General features: G+C 37.8%; 1 protein-coding gene across 2 annotated transcripts in view; it reads right to left on the bottom strand.

The window, feature by feature from the left end:
* Positions 1-21,169, bottom strand: part of dock1 (dedicator of cytokinesis 1) — a 239,870-nt gene that overhangs the window by 147,502 nt on the left and 71,199 nt on the right. For both annotated transcript variants that reach the window (XM_084434637.1, XM_084434636.1), the window contains exons 23-27: positions 20,579-20,687; positions 11,486-11,556; positions 8,269-8,375; positions 3,981-4,108; positions 1,315-1,410 (exon numbers count right to left, since the gene is read on the bottom strand). In XM_084434637.1, coding sequence (XP_084290763.1) covers positions 1,315-1,410; positions 3,981-4,108; positions 8,269-8,375; positions 11,486-11,556; positions 20,579-20,687 — 511 coding nt within the window. The remainder of the gene's footprint in view (positions 1-1,314; positions 1,411-3,980; positions 4,109-8,268; positions 8,376-11,485; positions 11,557-20,578; positions 20,688-21,169) is intronic.

Consider the following 21,169-nt stretch of genomic DNA (forward strand, 5'->3'; position numbering starts at 1 on the left):
ATCGATTACTATGGACTTCGACCGAAAACAGGAAGAAAATACAGGTATGTGCGCTGGCTGAAATAACATCATTTTTATTCATATCTTTCACATCTACTGCAGTCAGATTCACCCGTGATCACTCTGAAGGAATCACTCACATGACCTATGCACTTGTAATGACACATCAAGGATGTTAAGAGGCTAAAAGCTGGTTTAAAACTTGCCCCATTGAAGTCAACAGGGTGCAAATTTTAAAACGAGGATAACATGGTGTAGGCAACACAGATTTTTGTCGTTGTTCTCTGTATTGACAGCACTCCAAATTTACAAAAAAATGAGCTCAATGTTAAAATTGACCAGAGTTCTCCTTTAACTATAATTGCAGGAAGAAAAAATTCAAATCTTTTGTGTTCCACATAATAAAGAAAGTCATATGGGTTTGGGATGAAATGAAGACTTGTAAATGATGACAAAATATTCAGTTTTGCGTGCACTATTCCTTTAAACACATAAACGGTACCAAGAGCCTAAAGCTCTCTAACTGCTAAACTATCCCCTAACACCTGATCTCAGATCAGCTTAGACAGGATGAAATAAAAAACAGCAGCAAAATAAAGCCATGTGTGCTCCTTTTGGCAAACACACAGCAATCACAGGAGCTGTAAAACAGTGCCAAAAGACGTCGCACATTCACACCATCTGGACAAACAGCACGGTGAAATCAAATCAACACAAACACTGAGAAATGAACAGATCAACAGTGATCAAAAGACAGAGAAATATTTACACACACACACACACACACACACACTAGGTGGAGAGTCGGTGTTCACACTGCACACAAATACACTGGTTTAACCAATGGTGTGAGTTTAGGGGTGGGGCTATCAGTTTGGTGACCAATGGAGGATGAGTGAGTGTTTGGGAAACCTGTCTGTAAACAGTTGTTGTAGTTTTGTATGGTAGCACTAGTGGCATAGAAACTACACACTTCAGCTTAATGGTGTTATTTTCTGTTCAAACCACAAAAACAAAGGATTTGAGGCAGATATGGCAAAAAAATTATAATTCTGCCTGTCTGAACAAAGCCTGACTGTGAGCGTGTGTGTGTGTGTGTGTGTGTGTGAGCGTGTGTGTGTGTGTGTGTGTGTGTGTGTGTGTGTGTGTGTGTGTGTGTGTGTGTGTGTGTGTGGAGCCATTTGATGATTGCAGACAGCAGTCCGATTGCACTGATATGGTAGAACACACTGTTACTAACCACGGACACAGGAAAGCCAAAAAATGCAGCACATCCCAGAGGAACAACCCTGTGACGAAGAGAAACACACTTACTATGAGAAAAGAGTCTCGTCCCATGGAGATCACAGTCCTGTTTACTGTCCTCAGAAGCTTCTCCATTATGATCTGTACGTGCCACTGCGTCGGACCCTAAAACAACACACAGAAATATACCACAAATAAATGACTTATCCACACAAGACAACATTAAACACATCTCTGGTGGGTGACATTCAGTGATGGGGGAAGAATGAACTATTGAACTGACTCTCTATTAGGGTTTCCACAAAAATATTAGGCAGAACTGTTTTCAACGATGATAATCAGAAATGCTTCTTGAGCATCAAATCATCAGAATGATCTCTGAAGGATCATGTGACACTGAAGACTGGAGTAATGATGCTGAAAATTCAGCTTTGATCACAGGAATAAATGACATTTTAAAATAAATTCAAATATAAAAGTTATTTTACATTGTAATAATATTTCCCAATATTACTGTTTTTACTGAATTGTTGGTCAAATAAATGCAGCCTTGATGAACAAAAGAGACTTTTCAAAAACTTCAAACTTTTGAACAGTAGTGTAGTTTAATTAGCTTTGGGCAAAAGCAATTAGTGATGGCAATAATTGTGTTGAACTGAGCTATAAAGTTTTCTGCACAGTCAGCGCCGCAGGGAATCTGTGTGATCGAGGTCTAACGCTGCCCAGCTGGTGCCGTGTTCACTAGTCAAAGAAACATACTAAATGAACAGATACTGAATTAGTATAGTAAAGATATTTCTTCATATTTCACTGGTGTAAAATAAACAGCATCGCATCCCGTCGCTCTGAGCCGTGCGTGTTTGTTAGTGGGGATCCTGATACACACACACAGCAGATCGTCAATTATTAAACAAAGGATGCATCTGATCTCCAACCAGCGATGAGAGAGCTCTGTGCTCGACTGTGACGTGTGTATTACGCAACACATGCTCAATTATAAGTAACCACACACACTCGCAACAATGGTTCAAAGGATGCTTCATCCACAGCACCATGCAGTGGGAGAATCAGTGACGTACGGATATGTGTGTGTGTCAAGTAGTGTTACTTTAGAATTACTTAGATACTAGGGTATTCATTTTTATTTCATTTATATTATTATATTTATATTATATTTGTGTATAATAACTAAAACTGAAATAAAAAAGATTTTTTTATATATACCAGAGATATATCGTAAACTGTATATTATTTATGTCATAGTTGTTGTTTTTTTGGTTTTGGTTTTAGCTAACTGTAATAAGCCTAGTGTAAAGATGGAGAGACAGAACCAGATTAAAGAAAAGCTATTATGCAGAGTTTTAATAAGCAGTTTACTGTGTAGCATTTCATCATACTCTTATTCAAAAGCACCCAAAATACTAAATGCACCCAGTTAAAATATTTTATGCAAATGAATGCACTTACTCTAAAGTAGAGGAGATTTCATCTAACAGAGACATTTGTGGAAGTTTTGTATTGATCATGGTGGCAGTAACAGATCAAATGATGGAGAAGAGCATTTTGACTGGGCAGATATCCAGAAGTGCTGTGCAGTCGAGTGCTGACCGAAGAGGCCAATTAACAGTTGTAATTAGAGCCAAAAATTAATTAACTTTAATTAAATAAACTCGCATCTCTGACTGGGTCACATACAAGTCAATGAAGTTAAAGGAGGACAAACACACACGCAGATTAGCCAATCAATGTTGTTTCAAACCTGGTAAAAGCATACTTGACTTTTTAGACTTTAAAATAATAATTATTTCCGTCACAAAACGCTAAGATTTTATTAGGGCTGTAAGAAAAAAGAAATTTGATACACGTGAATATCGCGATATTATATTTGGCGATACTGTCTCGATATTTATTTGTTTACCTCCAAGATTCATGTTCAGTGGAATTGTGTTCTGTTATAACCCGACCGTTGGCAGTGTTATCTCAGAACGTTAGCATTAGCATTAGCATACCGGCTCCTGTCGCGTGTACAGTGCTGAAGTGTGGACTCATTTTGGCTTCCACTATAAAGAAACCACTAAGGAGATCAACAAGAGTCGATTGCAAAATTCCTATACTCAGGAAACACATTGAATCCGAGAGCTCACATATCCGCGCTGCTGAGAGTGGCGTTTCGATAGAATATATAGAAATATGTACAGTACTCTTTCCTCTCAATAACAAAATAAACCCAGCAAAAATGACAGCCGTGAGAAAAAAAAAATCTGCAAGGTAGCGTCTGATCATAGTGATGTGGATATGTTTGCACCAGCTCCAGTCAAGCCATGTTTATATAACACTTTACTCAATAGATGTAGATGCTTCAAAGCAAGAAGCTTTACGGTATTAAATATATAAAAATACAAAACAGTGCCATGAAGTCATGGAGTGGACTATGCATTCTCTCTGATTAAATACTTGAGAAATTAAAAAAACTGCTATACTGTGAACCTCTGGTAGGATTCAAGAATATATATTAATTTAACTATTTTCTCTTTACTTGGATTGCACAAAATAGTGATTAGTAATATAAATGCAAATCCAGATTCAACTGTTTTGATTTATTAGTTTTTATGCATATGGTGGTGTGTTCTTGGCAATACACAGCCGTAGTTTTTAGGAGACTTGGATTTTCCATTTTAGTGTGAACTACTCCTTCAAGAAACAGGGAACGTGTGTGTGTGTGTGTGTGTGCTCACCACGTCCTTCCTGTAAAGCACCTCCAGGATGTTGCTGAGAAGCTGACAGCAGGAGTCCAGCTCTTCATGATTCTCCAGATGAAGTTTCAGCTGATCCGTCATCAAAGGCAACAGGATCTCTCTGCAGTCTATACACACACACACACACACACACACACACACACACAAAGGTGAAATACTCCCTTCACAACCTGAAGTGACCATATAGGCAGACTTACTCAGCCAATCAATAAAATCCACAAAAAAATATCAATAAAAATCAATCAATAAGTTAATAAAATCAACAAAAGAATATGGAAATAAAAATATTTTTTAAATGAAGTTTTAAATGTTAAAAAAAATTTTTTTTAAATGCTATGGCAACACAAAATATTTAAAATAGCCACAATATATTAAGGAATCTGTACTATTTGTAACAGGGTTATTTTTATAACTGAAACTACAACTCAACTAAACTAAACTAAAACTAAACTGAAATGGAACTTTTTTTTTTACTCAAAAATGACTAAAACAACAAAATTACTAAAACTTTTACTGAAATTAAAATGCAATCGGAAAATGTGAACAAAATCTAATTCAAAGTATAAATTATAAAATCTCTATGCAAAAATTACATTGATTTGTTGGTGACTAGACAAATGTAAGCAGATGAGTGGCACTGATCATAATGGAAATATAATAAATAAAATAATATTAATAATATAGTCACAAATATATATATTTTTAAAACGCTGAATTAAAAAAAACAGAACTATTTTGATAATATATTCAAAAAAAACAAATAAATGGGTACTATGCACTGTCAAGTGGATCACTTGGGAACAGTTGGCTCAAAATGGACAAATATTTGCTAAATAAAAGTTAATTAAAGAGCAAACACATCTCATACACAGACACACTAACACACACTTCACTTTAAAGTGCAGAGACTGACATGTGCTGAACAACTACAGTGAAGAAATCATAATAAATAAAATAATGTATTAAGGGGGCGTGGCACAGAATCTGTCTATCAACGTGGGAGGCGGGGCTTTGTGAAAGTGTGTGAGAGCTGAATCAATGTTTTTTGTTTTTTTTTTGTTCAATGAGAGACATTACTGGAGCAAACACACACAGGAACTCCCGCTGGCCTTCCTGAAAGCTCATTTGTCATGCTGTTCGGGCCAGTTTAAAATCGTGCAAATAAATCCACACTATCCTTTTACGAGTGCATGCACAATACGCTTACGCATTAAATAACTGACCTGCCCGTGAACTTTGAGACATCACTTCACAAGCCAACATTAAAATCAGGTTCACAGCAGAATAAATCACAGCATCTGACATCAGCAGTGAGCTGTGCATTTAAAATACATCTGCCAAATGAATAAATGTAAATATTTCTAGAAGTCTAGAAGGCCAATTCACAGACATGTTGTGACCTGTCTGATGCACACTAAAAAAAAAAAAAAGACCAAAAACAGTCTCAAAATGCTTGGCTTCAAACTGATTCGATGTCTAAGCAAATTCCAAGTGTCGGGAAATTGCTTAAATACAAGGCAAGATTTTTACAAGTCTGCTGAGCAAAAATAAAAAGTGTTATGAAAATAACACGTTAAAATCATGCACGCTTCCAAGAAACACTGCAGAATTTTAAGTTTGACAGTTTTTGTGCCATCAATTTATTTTTCTGTTTTGTTTGCAGAGTTACGTTCATGAAATAATCCATTCATATTGCATGGCTTGCTGGAATATTTGATCATGATCATGGCAATCAGAGCATTCTGCGGTCAAAATGTTTCCAACAATCTCTCTCTCTCTTCTTGCATGATAAAACAACTGAAACTGTAACTTCAATTGTTCACCAACTTGTTTATGTGGTAAGTGGCCGTGTAATAAGAGTTACTCTAGGACAGAGAGAATTTCAGAAAGCTGACATTCATTTCTTCAGTGTTGTCTGTACAGACATTTTCTGAGACAGACGAATCGTTATTTGAACTCATCATTGTGTCATGATGAGTTTTACACTTTATTGTCTCTCTAAACAGTATATTAAAAAAGTATATTAAAAATAAAAATAAATAAAAGGAGACAAAAGAATCAATGCATAAATAAATAGGTGTATAATTAAATTAATTAAGAGATGCATGAATGAATGAATGCATGAACGAATGCATGCATGAATGAATGAATGCATGAATGAATGCAATCAATGAATGAATGCAATGAATGCATGAATGAATGAATGCATGAATGAATGAATGAATCAATGAATGAATAAATCAATCAATCAATCAATCAATCAAATCAATCAAATCAATCAATCAATCCAAAAGACAGTCACTGTGAAGGTCCTCAAAGCACAGATCAGTCTGCAGGTTTACTCCAGCTCAGCACACTGAGGGATATATTGCTTTCATGAGAGCAGAGTTTCCCTTGTTACATTTATAAAGAGCAAAGAACAAGAATAGAAAACAAGACTGTTGTTTTCAAACTCCTGTTCAGTCAGACAGAAATGGTCAGTGATATAAAGAGTATAAAAAGTGTTTTTTGAAGGAGTGAAGGCTGACATCACATGACTGAAAACATTCATCTAGCGCATGTGTGTTCAGAGGGAGACACAGACTTCAGGAGTCATCAAGACACTGATCCAGAACCCCTCCAAACATCGACTGCAGAGCCACGATAATAACATATTGAATAAAAAGAATAAATAAATAAAATACTGCATAAATGAATGAATAAATGCAGTTATAATGTTAAGTTTAGAGAAGTGAAAAGCACAATCACAGGCTTTATGGGGCTCCATGATTTCATATTGACACGTGGCACCAATTTAAAGACTAGATTAGACTTGAGTCCAGATCAGCAACCGCAGGAATGAGCGACAGTAACAGTCATGCTCGCTCGCCTTGGAAAACAACCATTAAAACTGCATATTAGCATGCTGTCAAACAGAATTCAGACATTAACATCAGACTAACGCTCGTTAGACAGAAACGAAACCTGAAATCCTCTAGAAACACGAGTCAACAGTCATGTGAAGTTTACATTAGCTAAATCTTTGCTTTGTTTACAATAAATCGAAGTTGACAAATCTGTGCTGAAGTACAATGAAACACACACACAAACGTGCACACACACACACGCATTACTCAGAAAAACCAAAAGAAGTGACACCAGCCGCGAGCGCGCTCAACACATTTGTTCAGGTTAGACAAGCCCATTTGTGGGTAATTTATTCCAGTGGAGCAGTTGGCAATGGAAAGCGTGTGCTGGAGTCCTTCAGTGAGACACGACAAAAAGATCTACAGCTCAACGACTTTTCAAATCTCATTTTTCCACAGACTACTGGTGCCAAAAACGAGCGAGTTAGAAAGACCAGCAGCAGCTTATAAAGCACTGCAACAGATCTAGAAGAGTCGTCAGCGGGGTAAACAACATTACTATTATTCCACAACTATGATTTATAGGCCTAGTTGTGGAAATGTCTTTAGTGATTTCATATCCAATATTCTGTTCTGAATTTTTGAATTAACTTGCATTTATCCTGCTGTGTTAAATGCATTAAAAGTATATTCAAAGCTAATGTTGCACATGCTCGCAGCTCAAAATTATTTATCAAATTATCCGATTATTTACACTTGTAAATGAATCAAATGATCTTACTCTTCTTCATTAAATCCTGATTTCTTTATGTTGTTCCTTTTGAGAGCGAGAGAGACTGAAGTGCATGAGACAGTGCATGGACGTGCGATGAGTGATTTAATTAAGTTAGAACAGGAGACACATCCACTGATAATTACTGCTGAACGACGTGCATCTACTTACAATCGACCCGCAGAGCTGCCATATGTCACTGCTTTAACACTACACTTCCCCTTGGGACGCATCCAAACACACACAACACACACATGCACACAACACAAACACATTTCTGTAACTAAACAAACTCAGTTTGACAGACTGGTGTACATGACTTACTCTCACACCATCCTTACATACGGCATCATTCATGCAAATTCACAAATATTCTAGAATAGAAATATGGATGGATGGATGGATGGATGGATGGATGAATGAATGGATGGATCCGGACGGACGGACGGAAGGAATATTCAACGTGGGCAACCATGTAATCTTCATAAGGCTTTGTATTTTACCCATCAGAAGAGATGCGCTTCCAGAAAACACACCAATCACAACATCGCACAGCCACCAGCAAAAAACATACCATCATACAGCTGGTGTCAGACAGTGACCTTTAGAGACAATCTGTGTGTGTGTGTGTGTTTGTCTGTGTACGTACCATGCTGAGTAAACAGGTCGCTGTGGACGATGTCAATCATGCAGTTCAACTTCTGCTTCACCAGACGCCCCAGAGGAACTTTGAGTATAAAGTCACTGAACAGCTTGCTGGAGAAAGAGAGAAAGACATGGAGGGAGGGTTAACACTGCTTTTAACTGCACAACTACAACTTAGTTAACACTAACAGATGTCTTTGGATGTGTGTGTGTTTGAACATCCCTCTCTTCTCATCTCTACTTGCTGTTGAAGTGACAACTCATATCTAAAACATGCTAAGTGCCGTGGGCTATACCTCTCTGTCCTCATCTGAATTCACACACACACACACACACACACACACGCCCAGGGCACAACAGGAGAGCAGTGGTTCATTTTGTGGAAAGAACTGGCTCTTGATGAAAGCAAGATGAGAGCAGTCGATGGCAGACGATGGCAGACGATGACAGAATTCAGAGATGGCCTCATTCAGCGTTTGTTTGGTCTGTGTGTGTGTGTGTGTGTGTGTGTGTGTGTGTGTGTGTGTGGGACCCTCGACCTCTCTGCTGAGCAAATACACTTCTATGACAATGAACTGTGAGCAAACAATGCAATGCTAACACATTGTGCACTAACCAGGCCTTGAGACATATTTCTGCCCTGATAGTGAATAGAGCAAAACACAGTTTTCCTGAACAGACAGTCTCAAACATGCTATTGTTCAGGATCCTTGAAAAAAACGATTCACAACCTGATCTGAAGTATCAGTGTCAGTGTTTATAAAAAAATAAAGGAAAGGAAAGGAAACTGGAAAATAAAGGAAAGAAAATGGAGGAGAAAAGGGAGTCCAGAAAGGGGGAAATAAATGAGATAAGGAAAAGTAATAGACAAACGAAAAAGGAAAAAGGGAGTCAAAAAAGGAGAAACTAAACCTGATATGAAAAAGAAAAGTGAAAAAGGAAAAGGAAGAGGGAAAAGGACAAGGAAAAATTGAGTCATGAAAAGGGAAATAAAACAGGGAAAAGGAAAGCAAAAAAGGGAAAAAAGAAAATGGAAAAAAAGGGATGGGGAAAGTGTGCCAAGAAAAAGAGAAATAAAACAAATGTAAAAGCGGAAAAGGAAGAGGGAAAAGGAAAAGGAAAGGGAAAAGTGAGTCAAGAAAAAAGGAAACAAGAGATTAGGAAACGGCAAAAGAAAAGAGAAAGGAAAAAAAAAAGGAAAGTGAAAAATGAATCAGGACACCGAGAAATAAAAGAGATAAGGAAAAGGGGAAGCTAATGGAAAAGGCCAGGTTTGCTCTGGCAGAGCTGGATGTGGTGAAGAGACTGAAGAGACACAGGATTGGATGTGGTGAAGAGACTGAAGAGACACAGGAGGGGTTGAAATCCTCTTAACCCCATCAAACTCTCCACCAGAGGAAGAACCATGAGCATTAAAGAACAAGGGATGAAAAGAAGGGAAGAACAGAACGAGGCTTTGCAAAGTGGGAGAATTACAGTGAGAGGCCACTTCAGTCAGGACACACATGGGTCTCTAAGCTGAAGCGTTTATCCGGCACATTTGAGACTAACTATCTGTTAAATACACCATTGAACTAATGGATTATAATATTTCAGCATTATAAAAACCATCAACCATCCTGCAATTCAGCAAATGGCATCAGCCGTATCAGCTGACCACTAGTCAACGAATTACTTGGCTGCGACTAAATGTAACTACTTTATATGCATATACTTCCATTCATGCGGTAACATCTCAGGCAAACTACAACAAGAACACAAATTACTCTGGGAATCGAACAAGATTCCCGCTGTTACAAAAAATTGGTTTGGGAAGGAAAGGCCATGATCAGATAAACCTCAAAGAAGAAGAAGCAGGATTAATACCGTCATCTCTCACTGTCTGTCTGTCTGTCTGTCTGTCTGTGTGTGTGTGTGTGTGTGTGTGTGTGTGTGTGTGTGTGTGTGTGTGTGTGTGTGTGTGTGTGTGTGTGTGTGTGTGTGTGTGTGTGTGTGTGTGTGTGTGTGTGTGTGTGTGTGTGTGTGTGTGTGTAGTAAATTTAGCCATCACAAGACCCGCCTAACTCCATTAAAATGCCACTCAGGGATTGAACGCATTATCCAGACCAACAGACAGGATCGGTGAGTGACCACCATGTCTCCACGGCAACGGGATCACTTTGTGCTGAGTGTGTGTGGAATCTAAAGTGTGTGAGAAATACTTGAGTAGCAAAGCAACACAGTAATGATAATGACATGCGAGCAAAACTCCATCGGGCAGAAAGATGTTAATGAAGATCAGATCCACACAAACTTGTGTGAGGAACACTAAACTCGTGCGGATCAGACTTGAGAACTCCACTCCTCAGACCTGATTTCATGAAGAGCCTCTAGAAGTCACTTAAGATGGAGACAGACACGTGATGAGAGGAACAGGATGAGATGAGAGGCATGAGGAGAGAGAGACAGGATGAGGATGAACAGGTAGAGCTAAAGAGAGAGAGAGAGAGAAGAAGCAGGATGAAGAGAGAAACCAGGGGAAAGAGACACAGGATGAGGATAACAATGTTTTTTGTTTTTTGGTGAGAGAGAGCATGAAAAAAGGAAAAGATGGGATGAGGAGAAAGAGACAAGATGGCAGGATGAGCAACAATATTGTTTTATTCCTTTATTTTTAGAGGGGATTTTTTTTTATTAAATATAATTTAAAATAAATTTAAAATAAACCAATTTTTTTTTTTTAATCAAATAAAACAAAATAAATAAATGAAAATAATAAATCAATTAAATATACAAATAAAATAAAGGTAATTCTAAGTCAAAACTATTGCAAATATGCATTAATTCATTTATTTTAAAAAAGTGACTTAAATAAATATTTACCTACATACATACACACACACACACACACACACACACACACACACACACACACACACACACACACACACACACAGTAGGATAACACCTACATATGTGATTTATTTTACAGATGTGGCTTTGGTGGAATTGAGCTCTTTAATCAGCTTTTATTTCAATTTGTTGCTCGTTCTCTGAAAGCTCTGCTGCAACACACTCGCTCTTCCTCATACTCACTCTTTATTAAATTGTGCCTGTGTGCATCCCTGAATATATCTAAATACCAAACATGCAGCATTAAAACACACAACCAATTAAAGAACATCTCTTATATTTGCTAAAAACACAGACACGACCTGAAGACACAAGCGTGATGAACTCACCTGAGCTCCTTTGGATCAAAGACCAGTTTCAGATCGTTGACGATAGTTGGGACGTATTTCAGCGCGGCACCCTAGAAATTCACACAAACAAGGATATATTAGTATGATCTAAAAATTCCATTAAACACATTAAATGAGGGGGGAAATCATGGTTAGACAGAATAAAATAAAATGTAGTGGATTGTGTTATTTCTGATTAAATGTGCTGTGACATCACATTGTTTAAATAATTATATGAAGCTGTCAAGACCCGTATTTAATGATTATGAGACAGATTTTCGTCAGTCTATTTCTGCTCGGAGCAAACCCCGCTGTGATGAACGGCCCGAGGAGTGAGCCGTCAATGGAAGATGGACTTCATGCAGAGATACACAAATACTCCAATACCCTTCAACACCCCGGTCAATAACCAGGGCACAGATGATCAGTGAACCAAGAACACGTGTGTTTCCTTCTACCAGCTAACACTGCCGCCAAACCGTTCATCTAGATATCAGAGCAGCTCCACAATGTCAAATACAACATCTGGACAAAAATACAAAAACTGACTAACATATACACACACACACATATACAGTGAGGAAAATAAGTATTTGAACACCCTGCTATTTTGCAAGTTCTCCCACTTAGAAATCATGGAGGGGTCTGAAATTGTCATCGTAGGTGCATGTCCACTGTGAGAGACATAATCTAAAAAAAAAACAACCTAGAAATCACAATGTATGATTTTTTAACTATTTATTTGTATGATACAGCTGCAAATAAGTATTTGAACACCTGAGAAAATCAATGTTAATATTTGGTACAGTAGCCTTTGTTTGCAATTACAGAGGTCAAACGTTTCCTGTAGTTTTTCACCAGGTTTGCACACACTGCAGGAGGGATTTTGGCCCACTCCTCCACACAGATCTTCTCTAGATCAGTCAGGTTTCTGGGCTGTCGCTGAGAAACACGGAGTTTGAGCTCCCTCCAAAGATTCTCTATTGGGTTTAGGTCTGGAGACTGGCTAGGCCACGCCAGAACCTTGATATGCTTCTTACAGAGCCACTCCTTGGTTATCCTGGCTGTGTGCTTCGGGTCATTGTCATGTTGGAAGACCCAGCCTCGACCCATCTTCAATGCTCTAACTGAGGGAAGGAGGTTGTTCCCCAAAATCTCGCAATACATGGCCCCGGTCATCCTCTCCTTAATACAGTGCAGTCGCCCTGTCCCATGTGCAGAAAAACACCCCCAAAGCATGATGCTACCACCCCCATGCTTCACAGTAGGGATGGTGTTCTTGGGATGGTACTCATCATTCTTCGTCCTCCAAACACGTTTAGTGGAATTATGACCAAAAAGTTCTATTTTGGTCTCATCTGACCACATGACTTTCTCCCATGACTCCTCTGGATCATCCAAATGGTCATTGGCAAACTTAAGACGGGCCTTGACATGTTCTGGTTTAAGCAGGGGAACCTTCCGTGCCATACATGATTTCAAACCATGACGTCTTAGTGTATTACCAACAGTAACCTTGGAAACGGTGGTCCCAGCTCTTTTCAGGTCATTGACCAGCTCCTCCCGTGTAGTTCTGGGCTGATTTCTCACCTTTCTTAGGATCATCGAGACCCCACGAGGTGAGATCTTGCATGGAGCCCCAGTCCGAGGGAGATTGACAGTCATGTTTAGCTTCTTCCATTTTCTAATGATTGCTCCAACAGTGGACCTTTTTTCACCAAGCTGCTTGGCAATTTCCCCGTAGCCCTTTCCAGCCTTGTGGAGGTGTACAATTTTGTCTCTAGTGTCTTTGGACAGCTCTTTGGTCTTGGCCATGTTAGTAGTTGGATTCTTACTGATTGTATGGGGTGGACAGGTGTCTTTATGCAGCTAACGACCTCAAACAGGTGCATCTAATTTAGGATAATAAATGGAGTGGAGGTGGACATTTTAAAGGCAGACTAACAGGTCTTTGAGGGTCAGAATTCTAGCTGATAGACAGGTGTTCGAATACTTATTTGCAGCTGTATCATACAAATAACTAGTTAAAAAATCATATATTGTGATTTCTGGATTTTTTTTTTTTAGATTATGTCTCTTACAGTGGACATGCACCTACGATGACAATTTCAGACCCCTCCATGATTTCCAAGTGGGAGAACTTGCAAAATAGCAGGGTGTTCAAATACTTATTTCCCTCACTATATATATATATATATATATATATATATATATATATATATATACATATACATATACATATATACACACACACACACATATATATATATATATATATATATATATATGAACGTGAAATACAATGTCTAAAAACTTAAACCAAAAATAACATGCAATACAATGTAAAAAAATGAAAAATCAATGTAAAAAAAAATGTCTATAAAAAAAAAAATATATATATATATATATATATATATATATATATATATATATATATATATATATAAACATAAACAGGATTAGCGGAATTTGAAATAAAATGTAGTGGTGCACGATATATCGGCCGCCGATATAATATCGGCCGATATGGTCATTTTTTTACACATCGGTATCGTTCCGATGTCAAAATATGGCCGATGTGAACAGGCCGATATTTAATGTGTGAAGCTGAAGAGGTTGATGTGAGAGAAATACACATTTCATACAGATGACATAAGCAGAGAACAGTCTGTTTTCTTTCATTTTGAATTGTTCTGTTTAAAAATAGAAGTTTCAAGCTTTCTATATATGTCTCAGGTCTGTGAGGCAGGTAGGTTTCGGTTCATTTATGAGACGCGCTCCAGGTTCACGCGCCGTCGCCTCTGTCCTGATTAAACATTTTCTAGTATATTTACTTTTTATTTATTAAATCCAATTCAATTCGTTGATGAAACATTGATCAAAATTAAGATACAATTAGGTTTCGGTTCATTTATGAGACGCGCTCCAGGTTCACGCGCCGTCGCCTCTGTCCTGATTAAATATTTTCTAGTATATATACTTTTTATTTATTAAATCCAATGCAATTCGTTGATGAAACATTGATCAAAATTAAGATACAATTAATACAAAACGAAATTAAATTTAAAGACAGGCTTTGTGCTTTCTGCTTGAGGTCTCTGTGAAAGTTTTAAAGCAGTTTTTAAGTGCCGAGAGCGCTCACGTCCGTAACATTGTTAATGCAGTCCAGTGCGACTTATGTTTTTTTCCTCCTCATGACACATTTTTGACTGATCGTTTTTTGACTCGTAGATATTTGAATATATTGCTTGATATATGATACCCATTCGAATTTGATTTTTCTCAAAAGTGACAGCGCGTGTGATTTGTGGATTCTGATAAGCGCGAGTGGAGAAACAGGCGTTTATTTATTCATTCTCAGTGTTGAGAAACGTAGCCTTCATGTGTTATTGTGTTAATAATAACTAAAGTAGCCTATACCTAATTATGTTACATATTTAGTTTGTATGAAAACTATCGCGTTCGTTACTTATGGATTAAAAAAGTAGGCTACCGGTGCTGCGCGAGCTCTCTCTCACAAACACGGACGCGCGCACATAGAGAGAGAAGATAATTGTAAAATGAAAACGGGCTAAGTTTAAATTTTGTTCTTGCTTGTTTGTTTTTTTCTGTCAAAATGTCAGAAAGCATTTTGTATTATCCATCCGTGTTTTTAAAATTCGTTAAATGACGGACGTTTTACTGTTAACACAGCCCATATGTCGGATTCGTCTTATAGCCTACTTGTTATTATTTTTAGAATAAGTGATTCGTTATGCTATTATTGGACTCCTGTCTATTCATTGTCAACTGTTTTCTATAAATATGTTTGTATTGGCTAACATTTATTCAGCTGCGTGTCCTGTTTAAAATGTGCAATGTTCAAACGCAAAGACAGTCACAAGAAGCCCTTTTCCCTGTGGTATTTTTTAGAATAATATTTGGATATTGGAATAATAAATGAAGTAGCCTATCTTAATTGTACACATGTTCCTGTTTTTTTTGTTTTTTTTACTGTTTTCTAAGGGTTTCTTAATTTTAGACAAGTTGACCAGCACACATTATATGCAATGCAATGTGTGTATGTGTGACATATTTTGCACACAGGTAAAGGTGCCCAATATCAGTCATTTCTAAAGTAAAAAAAATGTGTTTTGGAAAATAGCTCTTTATTTGATAATCATTAAAATTTGTTTTCTATACAGAGATATCGACATCGGTAAATATCGGTATCGGCCATAACAGCAATATTAATATCGGTTATCGGTATCGGCCACAATTTTCACATCGGTGCATCCCTAATAAAATGTATATAACAAATAAATAGGATTATCAGAATGATAAATAAATAGGATTATCAGAATGTGAAATACCATGTCTGTCTATCATATAGAAATAAATAAATTTGATTCCTCTAACAAATCATTAAAATCAAATGTTCATGTTTGCGGTCTGACTCAGCAGGAGAATGTCAGTGTTGACACCTGTCAATCACAGATGACACACCTAGTGTCCATCTAAAACACAAGCACATTTTAGCAGAATTTGGTTGAATGGAAATGTTTGAGAGATTGCTTTCTCCAAGTAATATACATCCATTTAGTTGTTCCAGTATCGACAAGGATGTTGATCCTTTGAACCAAAGTGTTCCTTTTATTATAATTTTATTATAAACCACTCAGATTTTAGCGTTGGTTTAGGAGTTGCGTAGTTTCAGTTTTCTTGGACAGGGTTTGACAGGAATCTTTTTCCAGGTCCAACAAAAAAAAATTCAATTGAGGAAAACTTCCTGCTTGGCAAAAAATCAACATGTGAAAGCTTTAAAACTTATTAAAGAAAAGACACAACTCACAGCTTCTTTCTAAAGCGGGCCACTGCTATTCAGCTGATAAATGTCGGATTTTATTTTAGTCACGCTTGGAAATGTAGTCCTGAGAGTGTACAGATCTAGATATAAAACGGCTCCTTCCTGTTTCATCATCATGGTGTCAAATTTTTGACATACTTTGAAATCATTTAAAAGAAAAAAAAAAGGCGGCTTCTGAAAGAACTCTGAACATTTGAGTCAACAGAGGCAGTGATGGATGGGATATGAAGTTTCTCATTTGATAAATATCCTCTTCCCAGCAGCCCACACAGCTTCTGATTTAACCCCAGAGTCTGCTGAGAAATGAGGTCTCGGAGTTCAAGTGTTTACAAAAAAAAAAAAAAGTGAATATCTGAGGTTGTAACTTGTATTTTTGAATTGATGTGTTTTTGAAATTGTAACACCAGTCAGATGGAGAGTTTTACACAGATAGTCTGGCACTGCGCTGAAAGTTATTGCAGCGGCCGAACACATTTTCAGAAGCCGGAGAGTCTGGATCACAGCTGAACCACAGACACTTTCACATCACTGGGTATGCAGTGTAAGGAAATAACTAGAACTAGAACAATAACTGACAATTATATTTATGTTATGGATAAGAACTGATACGATGGATAAAGAATAAAACAGCAATAGTAAAAATAAATAGTAATATTATAATTATAATTATTTTTTTATAGAAATCAGTCCAAAAAACAATTTTATCTAAAATTTCTAAATCATTTTGAACATAATATTAAATCATCTTACATACAATTAGAAACAATGGATGATTAAAATGTTGTAGGTCAATAACCAAAAATATCAAAAACTGGATTTGATATAAGTCGTCACATATACTTGCATACATACATAAATTTATAGTTTGAGCCAGAATAGCCCCGCCACAAACTCACACCATTGTGTGTGTGTTTGTGTGTATCCACACCTAGGGGTGTGTGTGTGTGTGGGGGGGAGGGGGGGGGGGGTGTGGTGTGTGTGGTGTGTGTGGGGTGTGGGGTGTGTGTGTGTGTGTGTGTGTGTGTGTGTGTGTGTGTGTGTGTGTGTGTGTGTGTGTGTGCGTGTGGGGTGTGCGTGTGCGTGTGCGTGTGGGGTGTGTGTGTGTGAATAAATAAATAAATAAATAAATGAATAAATGAATAAATAAATAAATAAATAAATAAATAAATAAATAAATACATACATAAATATATCAATTAAATATAAATAATAAATCAATTGAAATAATTTTGTGTGTGTGAGAGTTTGGGGCAAGGCTATCTGTTTAAACGACCAATAGCAGGCTAGGGGAGCGTTTGGGAAATAATCATTATTTTCAAATCCTTTTGTCAACACTAGAGGCTAACAGTTGGTTGACAACAGAGGTCAACAGATGACGCACTTCACCTTAATTTCCCTCTATAACAACAGAAAAAAACCAACCCAGCATATGCAGTAAAAACGGACTAACACAAGCTCAAACTGTCAGACTGTTTGAAAATAAGTGTGAGCCCATGTGAATACAATGTACATCAAGTTGCCGTGCCATTTCACTCACGCCGTCTCTTGCTTTCCTCTTGCAAACAAAGCTAGCGGAGAGGAAAGCACATTCCTTCCCTTGCCATTTCACAAGTGCATCTTACCAACATCAATTTTTAACTTTCTGACAAAACCACTAAGACCTGGGCCACCGGCACACCAGCATCACTCCAGGCTGACTCACGACCCATCCAGAGGGCCTGATCCAGAGCGTGTGTGTGTGTTAGACCTGAGGTGTGTTAATGCAAAAAAGAAGTGACAGGAAAGGTCAGGGACAAAAAAAAAAAACTGCACACAAATGGAGGAGGAGGAGTGGAGAAACAGATGGAAGGAGAAGAGGAGAGATAGAGTACCTTGAGGAGAAGCTAAAGAGGGCGAACCCAGAGCCACAGTGGACAGAGGAGGTCAGGTGACGAGAGACACAAACACACACACTTCAATAGATGAAAGACACAAACATCAATATGTCTGTCCTCCAGAAGAAACAGACCAGCATTCGAACATAAAACATTTTGCTCATATTGTCATTATGTTGTTCCTGTATGACTGTCCTTCTTCCATGGTTGATTTTGATCAGTAAGATTTGTAAGGTAAGAGTTTTCTGCTCACCAAGGCTGCATTTATTTGATCACAAAAACGGTAACTGAGTAATATTGTTATAATTTAATATAACTGTTTTCTATGTGAATATATTTTAAAATGTAATATATCCCTGTGCTTTTGATTTCCTGTGTCACATGATCCTTCAAAAATCATTCTAATAGGCTGATCTGATGCTCAAGAAACATTTCTTATTATCACCAATGTTGAAAACAGTTGTGCTGCTCCATATTCTTGTGGAAACCGTGATCATTTCAGGATTATCCTGATGAAAAGTTTAAAAGCAACAGCATTTATTTGAAATAAAAAATATTTTGTAACATTAAATTGATTGGAAGTAAAGACATGTATAATGTAACTAATATGATTGATTTCTTTCAAAATATATACTCAATTATGCAGCATAAAGACCTTTTTTAGGAAGAACTAGACACTAGATTTTCCAAAGTTAACCAGGTTAGTGGCATCAAATCTATGACAAATATTGAATTAAATGGTTAGTTCACCCAAAAATGAAAATTCTGTCAGTAATTACTCACCCTCATGTTGTTCCAACCATGTAAGTCTTTCGTTCATCTTCGGATCACAAATTAAGATATTTTTTATGGAGCGCCAGGACGCATGCGCGAGAACTGAGATTACGGCGTTCTTCTTCTACTACTAACTTACTTGTTACTGGCTGCTCACTCCTTGGGAGTATTACCGCCATCTACTGTACAAGATGACGTCCCGACATCATCGAGACCTAAATCACAATAAGTGTCGAATTCAATAGCTTACATACAGCGCACGTCTTCCTCTGCTTATAAACAGACCGTTTTGCGCTTCCGGCAATGTCGGGACGTCATCTTGTACAGTAGATGGCGGTAATACTCCCAAGGAGTGAGCAGCCAGTAACAAGTAAGTTAGTAGTAGAAGAAGAACGCCGTAATCTCAGTTCTCGCGCATGCGTTCTGGCGCTCCCGTGAACTCTCGTCAGAGGCCCACATTGAAGAACACTAATAGTTGGATAAAGTCATTATTTTTGTAGTTTATAACGCACAAAAAGTATTGTAGTCGCATGATAAACTTAATGTATAGCCACTGTAGTCACTTGGACTATTTTAACGATGTTTTTAATAACTATTCTGGGCCGGCGAGTTTCAGTCCCTCTGAAAGCCAATGGAGGAGTGAGACAGCTGTCAGATTTCATCAAAAATATCTTAATTTGTGATCCGAAGATGAACGAAAGACTTACATGGTTGGAACAACATGAGGGTGAGTAATTACTGACAGAATTTTCATTTTTGGGTGAACTAACCCTTTAAGGAATGTTGTTGATAGACTAGATAATAACATTAAATTGAATACTAATGAGCACAACTGTATATTCTATTACTTCTTGTCTTGTCTATTATCTTCAGTATTTTATTCAGTATTTATTACCGTTAGGGAAACAGAAAGGATGAGTATACACACATCTCCTGTCCCTAAATGGCACATCAAAAATAAAACTATGGTTTGACTTCTCTTAAGTATCAGTTTCTCTTTGTGTCTCAGTGGGCAGTTTATTGCGATAAGTCTAGCTATGCAAAACTATGTCATGCTTGGCACAAATTATGGCAAATTTAATTGGTTGCCACGCCTCTTAACTGACAGTGATGCATCAATTTTGAATATATGGATGTGCAAATGAACGTTGAAAGCCACAACAAGGGATATTCAGAGTGAGTAATGATCTAAATTTCAGATTTCTCCTTGCATAAGCCATCATAAGACTGGAAATCTACACACACAATGATGTGAGTTTGGGGCGGGGCTAACCATTTAAACAACAAAAACGTTTGAAAACCTGTTTGAAAACAAGTCATTATTTTCAAATCCTTTTGTTAACACTAGAGATGAACAAATGACACACTTCATAATACTGGAACTACTGGTCCACTGCTATCATGTTGCCATGTCATTTGCAGGCCTTCATTGTATGTAAAAGAGCAGCGTGAACATTCTCAGAAACATCTCCTTTTGTGTTATACTGTATGTGTGGAAAAAGTCACACAAGATACAACATTTTTGCTCAACACTATGCTCTACTAATGCAGCGTTTAAATGTTCAGCTGATCAGAAAGCGGTTCCTGAAGCGGCCTCACCTTGACCCCGCCGGTCCCCTCAGCACTGCTGTTCATCATGGAGTTAAACGAAGTAAAGAGATTCCTCAGGGACTCCATGAAATCACTCTCGCCTTTGTTCTCGTAGAGCCTGAAGGAAAACACACAAACAGCTGATGATCAGGGGCTTGGGCGGCGAGAATCATTTCATCTAAATCATCAGAGAGCCGACAGACCGGTCTACATGTGTTTGGTATGCAAATCCATGACATCAAACTAGCCGGATCCATACAAATCCACATCAAAAACAATGCATCAAACTCCACACACACACACACACACACCTGTTCACTGGCACCTCTAGACTAGCTCCTGATTGCAGGCTGATCAGACTGATGAATTGCTCTGTAATCTAGTTTGAAGGGCAAGAGCTGACGGGCCATCTCGGCATCACTCCAGCGATCCACACAAACACCAGGAGAGTTTCCACGTTCATGCATTCATTAAACGCAGCCTTTGCTGATGTGATTAGCCCTACCTGACTTTCTGTGCTCTGAAGTCAGACGTTCTCACCCTCATCCAGAGCATTTACATTAGACCAGCCCTCCATCAAAACACACACACACTTAACTA

The sequence above is a fragment of the Rutilus rutilus genome (genome assembly GCF_951802725.1).
Source record: "Rutilus rutilus genome assembly, chromosome: 16".
Classification (NCBI taxonomy): domain Eukaryota; kingdom Metazoa; phylum Chordata; class Actinopteri; order Cypriniformes; family Leuciscidae; genus Rutilus; species Rutilus rutilus.